The 19,612-nt window shown below is 35.7% G+C and overlaps 3 protein-coding genes across 5 annotated transcripts; all 3 read right to left on the bottom strand.

Moving 5' to 3' along the window:
• Positions 1 to 1,201: 1,201 nt before the first annotated feature.
• LOC141814992 (peptide chain release factor 1, mitochondrial) lies at positions 1,202 to 8,513 on the bottom strand. Of its 3 annotated transcripts, none has more exons than XM_074702950.1 (12): positions 8,399 to 8,513; positions 8,049 to 8,241; positions 6,593 to 6,693; positions 5,253 to 5,351; positions 3,795 to 3,978; positions 3,626 to 3,674; positions 3,485 to 3,563; positions 3,301 to 3,375; positions 3,122 to 3,199; positions 2,121 to 2,279; positions 1,723 to 1,818; positions 1,202 to 1,646 (listed from the first exon to the last, which is right to left on the bottom strand). In XM_074702950.1, the coding sequence occupies exons 2-12, from the start codon at positions 8,188 to 8,190 to the stop codon at positions 1,455 to 1,457; spliced, it is 1,254 nt and encodes a 417-aa protein (XP_074559051.1). In that variant the 5' UTR covers positions 8,191 to 8,241; positions 8,399 to 8,513; the 3' UTR covers positions 1,202 to 1,454. The 3 variants fall into 3 exon arrangements, with proteins under 3 accessions (XP_074559051.1, XP_074559052.1, XP_074559053.1); XM_074702951.1 differs by having other exon boundaries at positions 8,414 to 8,513; XM_074702952.1 differs by lacking the exon at positions 8,399 to 8,513 and having other exon boundaries at positions 8,129 to 8,200.
• Positions 8,514 to 10,492: 1,979 nt separating this feature from the next.
• Positions 10,493 to 14,384, bottom strand: LOC141815035 (small ribosomal subunit protein uS9c). The gene is made up of 3 exons (XM_074702994.1): positions 13,951 to 14,384; positions 10,822 to 11,111; positions 10,493 to 10,679 (listed from the first exon to the last, which is right to left on the bottom strand). Exons 1-2 carry the CDS (start codon positions 14,323 to 14,325, stop codon positions 10,824 to 10,826), a joined length of 663 nt encoding a protein of 220 aa, XP_074559095.1. The 5' UTR covers positions 14,326 to 14,384; the 3' UTR covers positions 10,493 to 10,679; positions 10,822 to 10,823.
• Positions 14,385 to 16,262: 1,878 nt separating this feature from the next.
• On the bottom strand, positions 16,263 to 19,546 carry LOC141815397 (cytochrome c biogenesis protein CCS1, chloroplastic). The gene is made up of 8 exons (XM_074703346.1): positions 19,119 to 19,546; positions 18,756 to 18,975; positions 18,565 to 18,676; positions 17,638 to 17,910; positions 17,241 to 17,506; positions 17,009 to 17,165; positions 16,846 to 16,929; positions 16,263 to 16,697 (listed from the first exon to the last, which is right to left on the bottom strand). Exons 1-8 carry the CDS (start codon positions 19,525 to 19,527, stop codon positions 16,557 to 16,559), a joined length of 1,662 nt encoding a protein of 553 aa, XP_074559447.1. The 5' UTR covers positions 19,528 to 19,546; the 3' UTR covers positions 16,263 to 16,556.
• Positions 19,547 to 19,612: the final 66 nt, after the last annotated feature.

The following is a 19,612-nucleotide window of genomic DNA, read 5'->3' as shown; positions in this document are numbered from 1 at the left end:
AATTGATCAGCTAGAAAGATAAAGAAATATACAATTCAGATGAATCCTGATGGTTAAATTAAGTACGTTAATGCATTGACTTAATCTTCCTCCTTCTTCTCTTCCTCTTCTGATCCCCTTTCCTCATGAATGCGGAGGTGCCCTGCAAAACTGGCCTCGTCAAAATCTAAAAATAGGCAAAGGGGGTGAAGAAACGAGAGGAGCGACGGGCGAGCAGGGGGGTGGGCCGAATGCAGCGACGCGAGAGGAGCGAGTAGGATTTAGGATTTTGGGTAGAGGGGTCGGGTTTTTCTTCGTCGGTGTGCTTCGCCTCAGCAGATTTGTCAAGTTCCAGTTTTTCCCCTTCTCCATAGACCTTCTCCTTCCCCTCCGACGGCTCTGACTCGTCTCTAAATAGCTTGTTCTTGAGGATGACCTCCTCGACGGCAACTCTGAGCTCCACCACCGCCTTCCTCTCGGATTCCTTGAGATCCGACAAGAAGTTGCTCTCCTCCCTGAAGGACGAGGTCTTCTCCACAACAGGATCACCCTTCTTGTTCTTCACCTCCGCTGCATCCTTCTCGACTTCCTTTTCAACCATAGTGGAAGCTCAAATTGAGAATCGACCGCGCGATTTTGGGAGAGGCGGGATTTTATTTCGGGATTTCGTTCAGGCCACGGTGGAGGAGGATGAACAGTAAAAATCCTATATATATATATATAATAAATAAGTTTCTTAATGAATATGTTCACAAGTTTATCAACCAAATACTATTAAGCTCGAGCTTGGCTTAATAATATTTTTAAATTCGAAATCAAATTCAAGCTCGACTCATTAACTTAATCGAACGAACTCGAAGAATTTTTTTTTTGAATCAAGACCTGAGTAACTCACGAGCGACTTGACTCGTTTACACTCCTATCTAGGAGGACGGATCGGATCCGGATTTTACTTGGGAACAAGTTGCACACCCACAAAGTTTATTTTTGGATAATTTTCCAAATCTCCCCCAACTTTTAATATTTTTAAATAGCCCCCCAATATTTCATAAATACCAAACAGCTTGTAGCATAGATCACTAAGTTAGGTACCTTTTATGTTCATTCATTTAATTAACCTTATTTATGTTAAACAAACTTAGCTAATCAAATCCTAAATCACATTTGATTCATTAACAATCTCAATAATAATGATAAAACATAACTTTATTGGTAACCTCGGATCTGTTTGCCTAATGATTCTATCATTTCTGAGGATTACAATTTACAGCATAAACAATGCCGCAATGCACAAAAGTGGATTCAACAAGACGGGAATTCAACAACATAATGGAATCTTTATAGATACCAAAGGAATTTAGATGTAAGGAATCTCCCTGTTTCAAAATCACCAACGAACAAAAACCGATTCTGACCAAGAGTTGTTTCTTATTCTTCGATTGAATCCATTCCAGGAACTCAATATGTTTTGTCACTCACTGACTGCTGAATGAGGCAATGGCATCCATTTCCTGTTGCAAGAGAAGAGCATCGATGAACACATCCAGGCACTCTCCCTCCATGACATCTTCTATCGAATGGTTCGTTATCCCAATGCGGTGGTCGGTGACTCGACCTTGAGGGAAATTATAGGTTCGGATACGCTCTGACCTATCGCCGCTTCCGATCTGTTGAAGAAGACCTTGGAATGCTTATTGGACGTTAAGAGATATCAAAAAGGGAATGCTGAACACCACCACCTACCTGCTCCGCGCGAAGTTTTGACCTGCTCATATGAAGTCTCGACCTCTCCATTTCATACAGCCTAGCACGCAATACTTCGAGCGCTTTTGCCTTATTCTGAACGAAGAAGAAGGTTGAAATCAGAAACTAAGGACAATGGATTCTACAATTATCTAGGACTCACTTGAATAGACTACAAGAACAATCACTATAAAACCAAACTATTTTCAGGATTAATCGGTTTGCATCCAACTACAAATAACATCCCCTTTGGTATGTAGGTTATAGTGATCAAACTTTTTAGGTGTTTACAAACTGCTTTCATTTTAGTTCTCTACAGATTAACTAGCAGACGTTCTAATAAAAAAAGCAATCTATTTGCCGAAGATAGGAAATGTACAAGTTAAGTGAATATATACCTTGTGTTGTGATCTTTCATTTTGTATTGCAACTGCAATTCCTGTTGGTATATGAGTAATCCTGACTGCACTATCTGTGGTGTTCACAGATTGACCTCCAGCACCACCAGATCGGTAAGTATCAATCCTCAAGTCTTCATTTCGAAGTTGGACATCAACCTAGAGAAAAAAAGAAAACAATGTACAGATGTATTATGTTTAAGATTATATAAAAGAAAACAAGAATAGTTCCGACTTCAGAGAAGGCATTCCTATCAGAAAAACTAAGCAGACTTCAAATGAATAAAAATATGGCAGCCAATTATTTGAGATCAGGATTCAGGACCGGCTGATAGGAAGGATTTGCGATTGAAGCCATATCAAAGGAATGAACTGGTCTAATCTTAAGTTTTGTGAGTGGATGAGGATAGCCATTCAGATGAATCAACTCTTTCTGCATTTAACTAAAGTTTGATAACATAACTATAATATATGAAGTGTGATCACATATACCAATGGAGATATCACAATAGCGGAGCATATTTAGCACCGGCAATTTCCACTTTCCATTATGCAGATTGGACAGTTGCAATTTATGTCATGCCTTCGAGAAGTCAGAATCTGTGATACATATAGCAAGTCCTAACTTACCATACTAAAAGATTTAAGCCAAACCAAGATCTGGAAATTAATGAATAAAAGAAAAAACTATATACCAACTTATGAATTTGGAACTCTTATAATGAGAACAGTACCTAGCAAGGAGAATTCAGCAATAAAGGCAGAGACAATCAACTGAGTCATTTGAAACAACTGTAGTCAATATAATTAGAGTGAATCCAACTAAATTTACTCATGGAAGATATGTGAATGAATTTGAGCTCAAATTGGATCACAAATGGTGCAAATTGAATGCAATGCAACCTAATATGTCATTCATTGTATAGTTCTGGGCAATGTTTGCATAAGATGTTTAACTTTTGATGGTAATCCAACAGTAGTAGGTATATGAAATGAATGACCTCATCAGCTTGAGGAAGTATGGCAATAGAAACTGCACTTGTATGCACCCGTCCAGATTTCTCTGTCACCGGAACACGCTGTTACAAAGATGATGTTAACCTCAGAAACGAAAGCATATAATATGCTCTAATAGTGGGGGGAAACAAATAAACATATACATCAATGATCATCCTTAAACCTGAACTCTGTGGATCCCACTCTCAAATTTCAATCTACCATATACACCAGGTCCAGATATTGTCCCACTTGCTTCCTGTTTAACCATTCTCAATTAAGTTTTAACAAAAGAGACCTAATGTATCTACTCAGAGATTCAAAATGTGGATCAAATATGTTAGAGCTAGTCAAGAACAGAAAACTACCTTATATCCTTTCATATTAGATTCCATTATGGCAATAACATCAAAATTCCAACCTCTCTTCTGTGAATATTTTTCATACCTGTCATATCTTTATTTAAGAATCAATTGTGAGACCATGCATATTTTTGAAAGAACACATACATTTTGAATATATCCATTGCAAATAATGAAGCTTCTTCACCGCCAGTACCTGATAATTTTATGACAATAAATCACAATAAACAACCTGGAAGCTATCAATGGAATAGAGAATAATGTAAGTTAAAGAGCAGGTTTAAGTACTAAATAGAGAAACATTATCATTGTTTACCTGCTCTAACCTCCAGTATGCAGTCTCTCTCATCTGCATCATCCTTAGGAAGCAATGACTTGAGCAGTAAATGTTGAAGCCTTCTCTCCTCTACTAGAGCTTGCTCTAATTCCTCAGCTGCCATGTTGCTCATGTCTTTGTCTTCAGCACAGTCAGACATCAACGATTTAAGACCATCAATCTCCTGTAACCAGATCATTATTCCTAATCTACAAATCTAAAATGAGAAGGATCTTATCATGAGCAATTTGTACATTATCGATTGAGTGTGATGGGTAAATGTGAACACGGCCACTTGAATAAGGAAACTCAAGAAGTATATTCTCTTGTACAAGAAACATAAAAGCAAATTCATCTAAATTTGCTGTCTATTCATGTGTGATACGTGTGTGGAAACATTAGGTAAAACGGATGACTATTTCTATGCTTTAGAAATTAATATGAAGTAGAGTTATGCTATGGACTAACATCTTTCTTTTTTTTTCCCCTTTGGCCTTCTTCCTGTGCTCTTCACGTCTCTCCCGTGCACTAATGATGAGTGAATGTGAAAAAATATATATTTTCAAACAATCTTTTGCATTTATTTCTAAAGTCAATGTACATTAAAATATTTTCCATATACATGATTATATAATCAGTTCTAAAAGAATAAATGAATAAGAAAATAATCACCATGCAAAAAAATAACAGACTTGAGAAAGTGTAAATATAATTATATTTTTCCAGAATTTTAATTGTAATTTCAACAAAGACAAAAAATATTTAACCAGGATAAATTTGTCAATTTCTCAAATTGACAATGCTTTACACCACATGTAGAAATGGTCAGTAACATGATAATAAAAAAATTACAAAACATTATAGAAAGAGAAAAAATGGCCATAGGTTATTACTCATTAGTAGAGAAAATAATCAGGTTATTTTAGAATTGTTGAAATAGGAAGGTGAAGTGGTTGGTGGATAAAAATTGAAGGATAACGGTGGTTACTGGTTAGTAATTATGAGCAACCAATCAATTATAAACTGATAATTTAATGTCCATATGAAAGATCGATGAGTTAGAAATACATGTGCAAACAATATCATGTTGGCACAGAGGTTTGGGAAATTTTTTGTATTTGTCAGTTTCATGTTTAAAAGAAATTGTAAATAGAGTCATAATTGTATATAATCTATTCCACAAATTTGTATGACTAGGATTGCTGATGTTTTCTAAATCATACCACTTTGAAAAAATTTGTGCATAACTTAAAAGTACGTAGAGTTGAGGTTTGCAGAAACATTATGCAGATGTTCTGTCTCTATGTAGCTTTATTATACAATGTTCATGTGGCTTTTGAAGGATGTGTCTGGATGTGAAAACAAATAGTGAGATCAAGAAACAGTGATCAAGTTGAGTTCAATAATGTTAGCAACTCTCGAAACACACATGCAACAAGTCACAATTTTAGAGAAAACCTTTTCTATGGATCTAAGCCGTTTTATTAATTCCATTGAGCTCCCAAGTTCCCGTAGCTCTTTATTAGCTCTTGAATAATCAGCTGCTGATACTGCTTCCTGTCTCACAAATAAACAATAACAAGAACCGTGATAAGCAAAATTTCTGGATGTCAAGATATGTCAAGTTTTTGAATTTATGTGAATTTTATTGTCAATAAAATCATGGTGATAATTGAAGTATATAAAACTGCACCTAAAAGCTTTTTTCATATAATAACCTAAATCAATGATCTCATAGGAAAAATTAAATGATTACATTAGCTTATGCTCTAAAAAGCTCATGATTGTATGTCCTAGAAATGGCAGGGCAAACATTAGAAAACAATGGAAAATTGATATATCTGTGTTTGTAACATTTTAAACATCAACTCTCAGTCACCCTAAGGTTCTATATTTTAAATACATAAAACTGATAAATAAAAAACATTGGTGCTCTATCTCTACTCCTTTTGCTCCTTTTTTTTTGTAAACATGCAAAAGTTTTTTTTTAATGTGATTAGGCATTTTTCTACAGTTAGTTAATTAGTGAGCCATGTAAGATCTCACTAATTTAATGTATACTAAACAAAGACTAAATCTTGGGATAAATTTACAAAACCTGTATAACTTTATGCAAAATAAATGTTATGAGCAAAGACAAAAATTATACAAAAATAATAGTTGGGGACACATTAATTAACCCAGATAAAAATATGCAAACTAATAACATTAGATCAAATATCCCAAACAAATAAATGCTAGAAAGTATTGAACTTAGAGCATCAGGATTGTTGATGTTGATAAGAATGATAGCACAACTTAATTGCATCTATCTCATCATGACAACAAAGAGCAAAGTTGATAGATAAGGTGGCAATCTCTTGCTAGTTGATAACCAGTCATTTCTCTTAGAAGAATCTACACCAACATTGAGCTTCTCTGACTGGATTCATTCGATTTTAAGGCAGAGGCAAGTTCAGCATCTAGTTACTGGCAAACTATGCTGTATTTGGAATTTTTAAGAAAACATCTGCTTATTCAGGCCTAACCAAAAAAAAACAGATCATGAGATTCTTTAAAAAAATTCCAAGGACCATCCAATGGCTCATTGTCTTCTAAGTCATACACAGAAAAAGACAAAAATCCTTTCAACTCTTGTTACAATGCAATCATCTCCCCTGAATCTCATAGTGACATTTTCAGGGACTTGCAATGATCATTCTGAAATATATTTCTTTAGGTTGAGAAATATATAATACAAACTTGATGCAGAGAACTGTTATCTTGATGAAAAATTAGAAAGGGATAATTTAGTTTACCTGGTTAATTTGTTGTTGAAGGTAAGAGTTTTTCTGTTCAATTGCTATCATTCTCTGTTTCAGGATTCTGAGGAGGTTAAGTGGAAGCTCAGAACTTGATTCTGTCATTGAAAGAGTAACATTTGATGATCCAACTAGATGTGCTTGGGAAAGGTCAAAGTACAAACCTATAATACCTTAATTAGACAGCAGAGAAATGTTATCAATGCAAAAACACAAATAAAATGAGATCTGACCAGGTACCTCAAACATAAAATCTACGAGAAGCATGAAAATGAAATATGTTCACCAGATAAACTCGACAAAAGAATTTGCAGCTATGCTCAAAAGGAACAGAATCTATAGAATTTTTCTTTGATGTGTGATCTCATGGAGAAAGGGGAGCTTTGCCGCAACAGTAAAATTATTGTCGTGTGACCTGGTGGTCACAAGTTCGAGTCGCAAAAACAACCTCTTGCAATGCAGGATAAGGCTACGTACAATAAATCCTTCTCCGGGACCCCACATTGTGGGAGCTTCATGCACCAATCTCCCCTTTTTTTGTGATCTCACAAAGGATTCAAAATTTGGTGCATATTTCATTCAACTCAGTTCCCAAAACATTAATGACAAACAAAAGAATAAAATGGTTTAAAACATCAGGGCCAAAGATCCATTGCCATTTCTATGATGGTCTCACTGTATTGATTACATAACTTCCCAATTTGTATCATGGAATAAATCAGTCGTCTTATTAACAAAGATTGAGGTTAGAGTAAGAAACAAGATTGTTGTTTAAGTGAATTCATAACTTTCAAATATGTTTTCCCTTGTTTGGTTGTGGACTGTAAGCAATCATGAACCATGACATCTAAAAAACAAAATCAAAACAGACATCAAGAAAACAGCGCATTGCCTATATGTTCGATGTATTAAGCCTATGAAAAAAATGGTGATGAGAAATTTAGGGATCTAAGCCATAACTGTTCTGTTCTGGCAACCTAAATAAACTACAGCCAGGAAGTATTAGAGAATATTAGAATTGGGAGACCAATCGTTAGCAAATTAAAGATAATGGAATAAGTTCCCCTCAAATCCAGTATTTTTCTATAAAAAAAAGCCTTGTTATGTCAAGGGTACAATGTTTCTTCTGCATCATTTTTCCTTCCCAAACAATTTTTTTTTTTGACAAATCACTTGTACAAACTAGTAAATGTCGAAAACATATCAAGAATCCAAACAATTTAATTGACCATTTGGTAAGAGGAAAATTGGGAGAACTGTTAGGCATGCTACAATTCCTCTGATTATAGTTTTTCCAACTGAAGCTAAACTTTCACTTACGGCTTACATAAATGTACTAGTTTTAATCAGAAAGCATCATTTTATTAAAGAAGGTTTGTAGACACACAATAACTTCAGGAACAGAAACACACTAACAGGAAAATGACCAAGAAAAAAATTAGCAATATCCTACCGGTAGAGTATCCTCTAGAAGTCATCAGAAGTAGCACATTGGATACGAAAACAGGCATCGGAGTGGAGGAAACTAAATACTTGTTTCTGTGGCAATGACGTTGAAAAAGGTTTCTTCCCCACTGCAAAATTAATTTTCTCATTCTGCTCACCCTTCCGAGAACTTTTACCTTGTACTTCTTAAGGTCTTTTATCTGACATGAAACAACAGCATCACAAAGATTAATCTAAGTATGACTCTGCGAAGATATGCTTCACAGTTCACTGGATTAGCAGTTCAAACACATGGTGGACTACTGTAGACAAAATTGTCAAGGGACAAAAGATAACATACGATAGGGAAAAAAAAACCTTTCCATGTCATACTTAGCATGCTCTTAGTGCGATACAAGAAGTACTTCTAATATTCCCCTAAACTTAAATGGCGTCAGCGCAAGCTCCTGCACTGAAGTTCCGGCCTTCTCTCTCTACTCGGCTGCTCGAAACAGGATCATATGCCAAACAAATGCCACAAATGAAAAAAAAAACAAATCTGAACACGAGATTCGGAAGTCCTTTGTGGTGGTGGTTACCGAAGAGGAAGGCCGGAGGAAATCGGATCGCAGGAAATCAGGAGGAGAGGAAAGAGTCGCGGGAGAAGAGAACGCTGTGGAAGGAGAGGACTCGGCTGGGAGAGGGTCTCAGGAGCAGCGAGGTGGTCTCCAAGAGAACAAACCTCACAGTCGTCGTTCTACGACACGACCGCCGGCCGCAACTACAAAAAACAGATGCCTCAAAACCCGAACAGAAGACGGAGCCAATTCGCCGTTTGGATGGGGAGAGAAGGTTCATTAACGGAAAAAAAAAAAGGAAGGGCGGAGAAGGAAGAAAACAAAGAAGGAAAAGAGAAGTACTTTGTTTGAAAGGAAAGAAAAAAAATAAAAATTAAATATATAAAATTATAAAAATATTTTTATTTTTTAAAATAAATCTATATGTAAAAAAAATATGTATAGTTCATTAAATCAATATAAAAATTTTCTTGTCAAAACTATCTTATAAGATCAACTAAAATAAATATTTACGATTAAATAAATAAAAAAACAATGAGTAGATATACAATAAACATGCAAAATATAAAATTTGTATACTTTGATACGACAAAGGATAAATCAGTATTTTTATGTATATTTTTATAAAATTTATTGATGTAAGAATTGAGTGAAAAGATCGTGTTCAACTAGAGAAATTTAAAAATTTTAAATTAAATAAATTATTTGAGAATTAATATATTAAAACAGAGATAAAATTGGAACAAATAATATTTATAGTTACTCCCCTTCCTTACACTCCAAATTGGAGTGTAAGTAAATCTTCCTTTTCATGAATAAGGAAGGTGAAGACTTACCCTTCCCTATTCTTCCCTTACTCCTTTACCAACAAGGTTTAAAGTTCCTTATTTACCCTTCTTTCCCTTTCGCTCACCTCCTCCCAAACAAAAAATGATAAAAGTTCCTTATTTACCTTTCTTTCCCCTTCGCTCACCTCCTCCCAAATAAAAAATGATAAATCCCAATTAGGCCCGGTTCCAGGGAAATTTCCCACCGGCCACCAGGGCAAATAGAAATGACGCAGCGGTCAGTCCAGATACCCAGCATCCTTTGATTGCGCTCCCCATTAGAGGAAAAATTTTGCAAATACGCCATAGCTGAGGATCGAACCACAAATATCAATACGTCGTAGCTGAGGATCGAACCGCAAATGTCTGGATGACAACTTAAATATCTTACCGCGACACCATTACCCTGAAAACCACCTCCTCCCAAACAATGCATTAGTCACACGAGGCCTTATATTTATTTATTTTTATTTCAGACCAACGGTTTTGTTAAATGAAAATTCATCCGTTAATTTATTATAATTAAAAATTTTTATTATTTCATCAAAATTAAAACTCAATCTTTAAATATCTAAAAATTTAAAAAAAATCATTACCCCTATAATATTTTTTATTTTCAAATAATCAGAACGCCACTACTTTAATTTTTATCAAAAAAACACACTACATCACATGTTTTGTCAATAATACAATTACAATTCAATTCACTATTATAACAATTAAAAAATCATAATTATTATAACTGTTACAATTACAAAACCTAACTATAAATTATTCATTATTGTAACAATTAAAGCATCATAATTACTATAATACAGTTACAGTTGTAACAATTACAAATTATTTATAATGATAATAATTACAAAATCATTACAATTATAATATGATTTTATCCTAAGGAAATTAAAATGAAATGTGCTTTTAATAAAAAAATTAAAAAGTTTATAAATCCAATTTCGAAACATTCTTTCTAAAGCGGAAAACACTAGCAGCAATCCGATAGAAGCTTAGAACTCTAAGGAGTTGCCCAATTCGCCAAAACATGAACCAACTGAACAAAACTAGCAGACTGTGAACGGCAATGCTACCACAAATAATGGGGGCAATAATGATATATTCAATACATCGGATATGATTCTAGGTAACGTTAACAAACCCAGATGCATTTCCCAGTTCGACCCAGGACAAGCCTGTCTAAAACAATCCACAGCTTGAATTGCAAACCGAGTATTATGCTTACATGATACCAAAATCCTGCATACAGAACGGAAATTCCTGTTACTTCTCGTAAGCTAGCATATCAAGATGTAGTTCGAATATGATGGATAATAGATGTCATAGTTTTGGAAACGTGTATGACAAATAATGTAAAGGGAGAGTGATTCAAGTAATATACTCTTAACGCTTTGAATATTGAGGAGCTTTTCGAGCCTTCTTTAAACCGACTTTCTTCCGCTCGACGACTCGAGAATCTCTAGTCAGAAGGCCTTCTTTCCTCAGAGGAACCCTGTGGTTCTCACTGACTTTGAGTAAAGCGCGTGCGATGCCAAGAGAAATTGCCTGGGCCTGACCGGAGAGACCTCCTCCATGAGCTTTCACAAAAACATCATAGCTGCTTTCATATCCTAGAGTTAACAGGGGAGTTTTGATGTATTGCAGCCACAAAGGATTTCCTTGTAAATACTCCTGAATATTTTATTATAATAATTAGTAAAATTGAACCATAAAGAAGGATTAAGCAAGTACTTAACATGCATTCCAAACAAAATTGTTTTTGTTGCTCATAGAAAATACGTAGTGCAAATACGACATTACCTTTCAAATAGGATACAATCAGCATGCCACGTTAATCCGAGCTAGTTGAGATCAGTTACATAGATTGAATTGAATGCAACCAAAGACTATTATTTGTAACAATCACCAAATACAACATTAAGTTTCAAAGATGACTAGATCCGCATGCCATGTTAGTCCAAGACATTTGGATCAGCTACATGGATCATATTACTCTATGTAAACTATATTATTTGTAAAACTCATATCTCTTAAATCATATTTAACTATGTTAGCTAGAATTTCATTGGACTCCTATCTACATACCTTCAGTCAATTCGGTTTGTTAAATATAAAATGTATATGTATATATATATATATATATATATAGCTAATGAAGCTTCAATAAAAAAGACTAATTGCTCCTAGGCGGCAGCATTTAGTGTATCTTTTAATAATCCTGTAAACCCATTTTAGTAAGATGAAGGAGATTCATTGAATCCCAAACAATTTTACTCTCTTCTATTTGAATAACAATCAAATTACCACATAGAGAATGTTTTCATCCATGAGAAAGACAAATTTTCACATTGCCCCTATGCTTTAATCACTTTGCAAAATGAACTAGAATTTTTGGAATGCCGATTTGCCTCTTAAAGTTTTGAAGAATCCTTTTAGTTTGTTTAAGCCAAATTCCATTAGGTCAATTGCTAACTAACAATTGCACACATTCAAGTGGGGACAAATGACTTGCCACATGGACGCCATTTTGTGTAGTACAACTACAAAATACGATAGGTGCAAATCCACATTTTTGAAAGTCTAAGATAGTTTTACAAACTAAAGTATGTAGGAAAAATAAATTATGACAATATTAAACCTATAAAATCCAACCAGTGCAGGATGTTAATCCCAACCTGAAGTTTGCGAAAACCTTGAATCAGATAGTGGGAAAATCTTTAATTTGCACTTACTGAACCAAGCTTGACTATTAAATACCTATGAAGCATCCTACTCATCCCAAACATGTCACTAAGACATAGTTACCTAAAATACCCAACAACCCAATTTAACTTAAATTCTCAACAAAGAAAAGGAAAAAAAAGATTATGCTTTATGTAGGGAACAAGCTCTAAACCATACAAAACCCAATGCAATTTTGATTAGTTCAAAATAGTTGGTGATTGTGACCTTCTTCCCCTAGTAGATTGTCACCTTCTACTTTAGTGGCTCCACCAACTTAATTGTCCTTGTACCCTTTAATGCTGCAAAATGAACATCATGGAGAAGTATAACATAGTCAAATCATCACAAAGGCGGTTGGTGAGGTTTATCTGAACGAAGGTGAGCAATGAATCTCCCAGTTGTCATAATTTCATTACCTTGTTAATAAAAACCTATTAGGAGAGACAATGGAATCATGATGAAAGATTATCTTTGCTTCTTCACCTTTTTCCCTCTCCAAAAAGGAAAAAAAAATTTCAATCAATAAGCCTTGCACATATTAAGTGAAAAAGTGGGCACAAAACTTCGCACATACCCCCTATAACTTCTTTCTTGAATTGATTGGCAGGTAAAGCAATAAGTTTCCTAGTGGAACCAAGTTCAACTATGTACCTAATGAATTAAAGTTATCCCAATCTTTCTATCCCTAGCCCTCCCTCAAATGTATAAGTTGCATACTGGAAGACAAAACAACTATAAAGTGGAAATGAAACAATATTTCCACAATGTGAAATAATATAATAGATTAATTCGTTAGTTAAACAATATAAGCTTTAATATAAATATAATAGAAGCCATAAAAAGAATCCAAATAGACCTCCTTGTATAAAAAAATCCAGGTAACAAAAATGCCCTGTGCAAAAGACCTCATCTTTGTAATATGTTTGTCAAGAACTTAAAAAAATTTGTGTATTATTACCATGTAAAGTATTAATGAAATTTGTAACAAGAATTGTTGTAAATAATGTGGACTCCATGAACACTAGCAGGTCATCCAAAGGCTTAACCTAGCAGTTGTACTTTGTAAATGTTTTGTTGTGCTTCTCAATATAGTTCACCAACATAAAAAATCAATCATAAGATAGCTAGATGAATTCATTCAATTAGAACTCTGGTCAGAGAAAAAAAAATCTCTTTTTTCCAACAAGGAAAAAAGAATAATGTTTTTCAACTATGTTATTCCAGCATTTTACTGCCTGATGACAATTTTAGGTGGAAGATCATAGATGATTCAATTGTTTAAATAGGAAAAGATGGTTCAATTGGCGTGATATATGGTGGTTATTATGATGAACATGTTGATCTTTAGCAGGTAGGAACCTTTGAGGCAGGATAACCAACAGCTTTTCTTATTGAATAATCCTTTCTATACCTCAAACGAAGACTGAAAATTTCCATATAACTCTTAACTCCTTAAATCCCCCTTCTGAGGCTACAAAATTCAAGCCTTTTCACATTAACAAGATGGATGAGCCATCTCTAAGAATACAAGTACAGGCTTTCTACATTTGATGAATAGACAAAGTATCATATGGGTCACCAGATAAACGCAGAAAAATATATCTGGGATCAGGCAAAAGTCTGCGTCAGTGAACAATCGCTCATCATGATTCCTTTCGTAGATGAGGTCTCGTTAATCATTCAGTTTCTTATGTCTCAAAAAGATTTCCACTTGGATATTAATGAGCATTCTAAGCAGATATTATAAGTAACTAGGGGAAAAAAATACAGATATCAGCTGACACACCTGGGCGTCGCGGTAATTGATAACGAACTTCCCGGTTCCCTCTTGGAGAACGACGCGGGCAATGGCGCATTTCCGCCTCCCAGTCCCGATGATCCTCTGGGCGGCGAACCCGCCAGGAAGCCGGGACTTCACGTACTTCTCAAGGCTCACGCCCTCGACCTCCCCCTCGGCGACGGAAGCACTCCCTGCGACTGCGCCGACCGTGGTCAAGGAAGAAGAGGCGGCGACGATCAGGTTCAGCCGGCGCGCTGAGGCGGCACGAGGAATCCGTGCCCGGGGGAAGGATAAGGTGGAAGGCTTGGAGGACACGGAGGTAGAGAAAGACAGAGAGGAAGAGAAGGCCACAGTGAGAGAGGAGAGGGAGGAGGTCGCCATTGGAGTTTGCTCTTCGCGAGGTCAGGGATAAAGAGCGGATAGGTTTTGAGACCGGGAGGAGAGAGTGGTCTGAAACATACTGTTATATCACATAAAACGGCGTTCTTAAGCGTTATGAATGGATATATCGCTGCCAGTGTAATCCCATGAGTATTTTTTATTTCTAATAAGGTAAAAAAATAAAAGGTCATGTTTATTTTTAAAACTCATTTTAAAAAATATTTAAAGGGCATTCAATTTTATTTTAAAATTAATAAATAATTATAGTCAAAATTATTTTAATTTAGTTATAATTAATCAAATATTATTACATTAATTTTGATCAAAATTACTACCATTACAATAATTTTGACAAAAGTGGCTTGAAGTAATTTTAAACAAAGTTATTCAAACATATTAAAGCAATTTTAATTAAAACTGCTTTAATAACATAGGATTAATGGTCTTTCAAAATACAAGATGCCCTTTTAGTTTATTTTTTTTAAATGAGTTTTTTTATAATAATAAAATATATGGAATTTTTTATTCTTTCCCTTTTAGTAATAGTATAAATAAAAATTGTAAATTAAATTTAAAATAAATAAATAGTAGCAAGAAATAATAACAATAATGATAATAATTTATTTTATTGCACTTAGGGGGAAACAGAGATGATTTAACGTATGCACATTATTAATTGATGGAATTCTAATGAAAATTATCTACTATTTTCTAACTTTATCAAATAACTTTTTTTTTTATATCCGACTCTTACAATTCAGAGGTGACTGGAATTCTTATGAAAATTATGTACTATTTTCTAACTTTATCAAATAACTTATTTTTTTACATCAGACTATTGCAATCCGATTAATCCAGGAGGTGATTGATTCAATCCCAAAAAAAATTTTCAACTACCATCAAAATAAATCGATAAGATGTAGATGGATGTTAACTAGGAATGACATTTTCTTCCAAATCTAATGAAAAATCCAATACCCGATCCGAATGGAGAAGGATATGGAGAAGAATTTTATTAGACTCGATTAATTAATCAGGTATGGATATTTTCGGATACAGGCGTGAAGGTGGATCTAGTTAAATTATCTATCTCCGACCAGAATATCCAATTAAATTATATATATATATATAAACCCATTAATTATTTTTTTATTCATTTTACCGACGATTAATTAAAGAAAAAAATAAGAAAATAGATATGATCTTCTCTTTCTTGGCTTCTTTCTTCGTAGTTCCTAATCCATAGTCCATAGATGTTTATTCTATTTTTGTTGAATTATATTTTTCTTCGATATTATATTAATTCTAATATGTTTTTGTTGAATGATGATAATTAGATAGAATGGAAAAAAATTTAGTATAGAGGATATTATATCCTTAATAGGTGGTATAAGGATGGGGATGAATATCCTATCCTTCAAGGCATAGGGATGAAAGTTAAATACTCAGATGGGATGAATATAATAAATGAAGGTGGAAATGAGGATGGAGACGGAAAATATGGACTCTGACTCAAACCCGACCTATTGCCATCCTTGATCTTGAGTTCTTGACGGACTGTCCAACGTCCTAAATTCTTCAAACTCCCTGGATATAATGTGTCCTGAGTGAGATTTGAACCTTCGTTGTTTAGGAAGTACATTCTACCTTTTACCATCGCACTGTAACTCTGGGGCATCAAATAACCCAACTTGTTTCATAACTGCATAGTCATGTTTTTTTAGTCAAGCTTGAATGCTCTGCTTGTTTTCTCCCGGATGTTAAAGATCAAACAACATGAGGTTCCTTGTGTCCTTGCCATCACCAAAAGACTTAATTGATCCTACTTTTATCAAGCTAGTTTGCTTTTGCTGTGATTTAAGCCACAATTTGAGAAATGAAGCAGCCAATTTATGACAATTATTCTCTGTATTTTGGTTTGCTCAATCAATAATCAATCTATTCATACAGCAAACAGACAAGAGAGCATGCAGTTTGAACTTTGAAGACCTTTTGCAGTCATGTTAAGGGATATTCTATACATGAAATATTGACTTAGCAGGTTTAGCTAGAATGTTTTTTCTATACAAGAGCAACTTGAAATGAATGAGCAGGTATCTTGGAGTTGCAGGTTTAGATGGAATGTTTTTCTTACTGGAAAACCAGTGTGGCATGGATCCTTACCAGGGCCAGGAGCATCCATTTGTATCAAAGCTCCAGTTGAGCAACACCATAAGTGAAGCAAATCATCATCAGCCATTCAAATTTTGGTTGATAGTAACAAGTTCTGGTACTTGATCTAGTAATCTGTTCACTTCATCACGAAACTCAAGCTTCGCCCGGTTGGTCTTGCCTCCGATGACGACTGTTGTTCCATCTTGCAAAGCCCATATCTGCAAAGCTCAGCAACAATAGACTAAATGAAATGAAGGGGAAAAAATGCAATCTTTTGATGCACTTTGACATCCATAGCGTTAACCGGCAATCAAATAGAGCATGTTTCGTCAGCATTCATAGCCGACGCAAAGAACACACACAAACCTGCGAATGAGAGAAGTAACTTATGCAAGTTGTCAGCATCAGAGCACCAAATCCAGCATATACAATGGGTACCCCTGGATCAGTCTGGAGGTAAAAGTGAAAATAAATGATTTTTGTTTGATAATCTCGATGGAGATTTATAGTTGCTAACTATAAGGAATACCTTCAAATCAAGGCCGGTGCTACCGATGGCATCTTCGATTACAATTCTTGTACCATCAATGTCGATTGGAAGTTTTGAGCTAGGCCGGCGAACTCCAGCAAATTTGCCTTCTTGATCATACAAGACAATGGATTGTAGATCACGAGCAAGCATTGATCTGAATTTTCTCCAGAACAAGTCAGTGGATGAGCTTGAGTTTTGTTAATGATATGCATGATTATAGCTAACTTACATTCCCTTTACATTTGGTGAATCAGCATTGCCGGTAGGTAAGAAGGTTCCGAAAAGCTTCTTTTCACCATTCATTTGTAAGGGAGCCATAGCCAGATTGAAAGGACCTTCACCATTCTTCGTAATTTGAAGCGCTGAGAATCCCCAATCAGTCTGGTAAATTGTAATCCCCCTGAATCTTAGAGGATCATTTACCCGAATGGTTTTCCTCATCAGTTCTTTTCCATCAAGACTGAATAGTGAAAGATCAGAGTAAAACTGTGACACCTAGATAACCAAAAGAAACATACAGGTTAACTATTTATATTTGATCATGATTCACGTTAACGTCGAAGGAATCAGAAAAAATAAGGATACAAAAACTTGAAACATAACTTGAGCATGTTCTGTTGAACTACCTCTCCACTATCATAGTAATCCATGTAGAATCTGTTAACATGAACTTCAGTGTTGAAGGATTGAGTAGGAAAAGAAAGAAAACCACTGGGATTCATCGCGTCGCCCACAACAAAATTAAGCCCCTGGGGAACAGTTACAGAACCATGAAAGCTTCCAGCGGCACTGAGGGTACCTCCTACCATGATAAGAAGCATGGATAAATGCACACCTATAGGAGCAAATCGGCCTGCCATTCCCTTGAAAGCATACAAAGATGGCCCTTTTAGAAAGACCTGCACAATTAGAAGCTAGAAGTAGTTATGATATGAGAAAATTGTTAATAGAATTATATGATAATCGAAGTTTTTACAAGATCATTTTGTCTACCCACACAGGCTACTATGTATTGTTTGCATGTAGCATAACCTTCCAGTGTTATAAAATATGATTGTGATAAGTCATTTGTTTCTTAGTGAATGTGAAATTTGTTTTTACTAGGAAATCCAATTTAGGATTACCTATCTATAGCACCAAACAACACAACAAACATCTAGCACCATGCTCCAAATAAATAAAGTTCTAGTTACTTCGTCAAATAGGGCATCATTCTTCTTAAAGTATATGTCATTCATGAGATTGCAATTCCTATGTTGGCTACTAAGAGTGTAAAGAGTGAAGAATTCATCAGGGATCAATTCATTCACTGAAAATATTTGAATAAGAATTTTGTTGATACAAAGACCTATAACAGTCTACTGCTCCAACAACTACAGAATGAATTTTCGCCGTGGCACGAGTGCATGTGTTGAAAATTATTCGAAATGGTGGCCAAAGAAATCCTTATGCATATACTAACTCCGTAATGTTTTAAGATGTTCCAACAAATTGCAATGGCATGTGTATCACTTGCTAAGCCAGTGTTGAATTGAAACATGCTTTGTCATTACCTCATATCCTGCACCCATCAAAATAATTCCCAGATCCTCGACAGATGCTTTTGGAAGGGAGTCTGCAAAATCTTGCTTGCGAATAGCTTCGGCAGAGTGCCTGAAAGACCATCTGCTTATAAAGAAATAAGCAATAGCTCTTGTCAGAATGTTTAGTAGAAGCTTCTGCGGCAAATTCAAAGGAATTGGACCTTCTAGCAACTTTAACAAGAGGGATCTGGGTTGTGTATGTACAGGCCATTAGTGAGCATGCTAGTAGAATCAGCAGTCCAAGAAAGACTGGAGACGTGAACATATGATCAAAGCCAAGAGTAAGGACCCATCTCCAAGTAAAAAAACCAAACATTGGATTTCCCTCCGGGTATTTCTGGAAGTAGTAATCTGGAGCCTCTCCCTGATCGACAACCGTACCTAATGATTCAAAATGAATACAAATTTAAAGCATTGTTATTATTCAATCATTCCTGCTGCCCCAATGTCAATCGTGGATTCTTGACATGAACAATGACAAGGGAAGGAGAAATATCCAACAAGCGTAGTGACTGCTCGCATACCCAAAGCCATCAAAGCGGCAATCGTGAACATCTCCGCAATCGCCAACGGGAGGTTCGACAGGACCGCCAAAGCTCTCTTCAACGCCTTCTGGAAGAAACCCCACGAGGAAGCTTCCAGCCCCGGCTTCCCGCTCCCATTGCCGGCCGCGCCGCTCCTGTCCTCCGACAGGGGAGGCGGCGAGGAACCGAAAAGAATGATCTTTCTGTTCGTGTTCTTCTTCTTGGCGTTGGTCTCCGGAAGTGCTTCTGCCTCGAAGCTATCTCGGGAGGCTCTCGGCCTGCAATCGACGAGTCTAGTGGCAGCGCGACGGCTGGCGACCAAAATCTGAGCATTGGAGTTGGAACGAAGGGGAGAAGAGCGAGATGCCGTGAAAAGGGCTTTGTTGGGGTTTAGGAGAAGGGAAGACATTGGCAGCTCCGAGAGGAGGTGGAAGAAGGTCGGGTTGGATTTGCTGCTAAAAGGAAGGATTTTTATTGGGGCGAAAGGAAGACAC

Source organism: Curcuma longa, chromosome 21 (genome assembly GCF_044706935.1).
Source record: "Curcuma longa cultivar G26 ecotype Majalengka, Jawa Barat chromosome 21, ITB_CL_G26_1.1, whole genome shotgun sequence".
Classification (NCBI taxonomy): Eukaryota; Viridiplantae; Streptophyta; class Magnoliopsida; order Zingiberales; family Zingiberaceae; genus Curcuma; species Curcuma longa.
The sequence above is the reverse complement of the archived record's forward strand: the minus strand, read 5'-3'. Positions and strand labels throughout refer to the sequence as shown.

Excerpts from the sequence above, each read along its gene's own strand:
- LOC141814992 (XM_074702950.1), bottom strand. The coding sequence starts at position 8,190 with ATGAGAAAATTAATTTTGCAGTGGGGAAGAAACCTTTTTCAACGTCAT. Across the intron at positions 3,200-3,300 it reads GTGGGATCCACAGAGTTCAG|CGTGTTCCGGTGACAGAGAA; the intron begins GTTTAAGGATGA and ends TCTTTGTAACAG. Across the intron at positions 1,819-2,120 it reads ATGAAAGATCACAACACAAG|AATAAGGCAAAAGCGCTCGA; the intron begins GTATATATTCAC and ends TTCTTCGTTCAG.
- LOC141815397 (XM_074703346.1), bottom strand. The coding sequence starts at position 19,527 with ATGTCTTCCCTTCTCCTAAACCCCAACAAAGCCCTTTTCACGGCATCT. Across the intron at positions 17,507-17,637 it reads ATTACTATGATAGTGGAGAG|GTGTCACAGTTTTACTCTGA; the intron begins GTAGTTCAACAG and ends TTGGTTATCTAG. Across the intron at positions 17,166-17,240 it reads TCACCAAATGTAAAGGGAAT|ATCAATGCTTGCTCGTGATC; the intron begins GTAAGTTAGCTA and ends GAGAAAATTCAG.
- LOC141815035 (XM_074702994.1), bottom strand. The coding sequence starts at position 14,325 with ATGGCGACCTCCTCCCTCTCCTCTCTCACTGTGGCCTTCTCTTCCTCT. Across the intron at positions 11,112-13,950 it reads TCAATTACCGCGACGCCCAG|GAGTATTTACAAGGAAATCC; the intron begins GTGTGTCAGCTG and ends TAAAATATTCAG.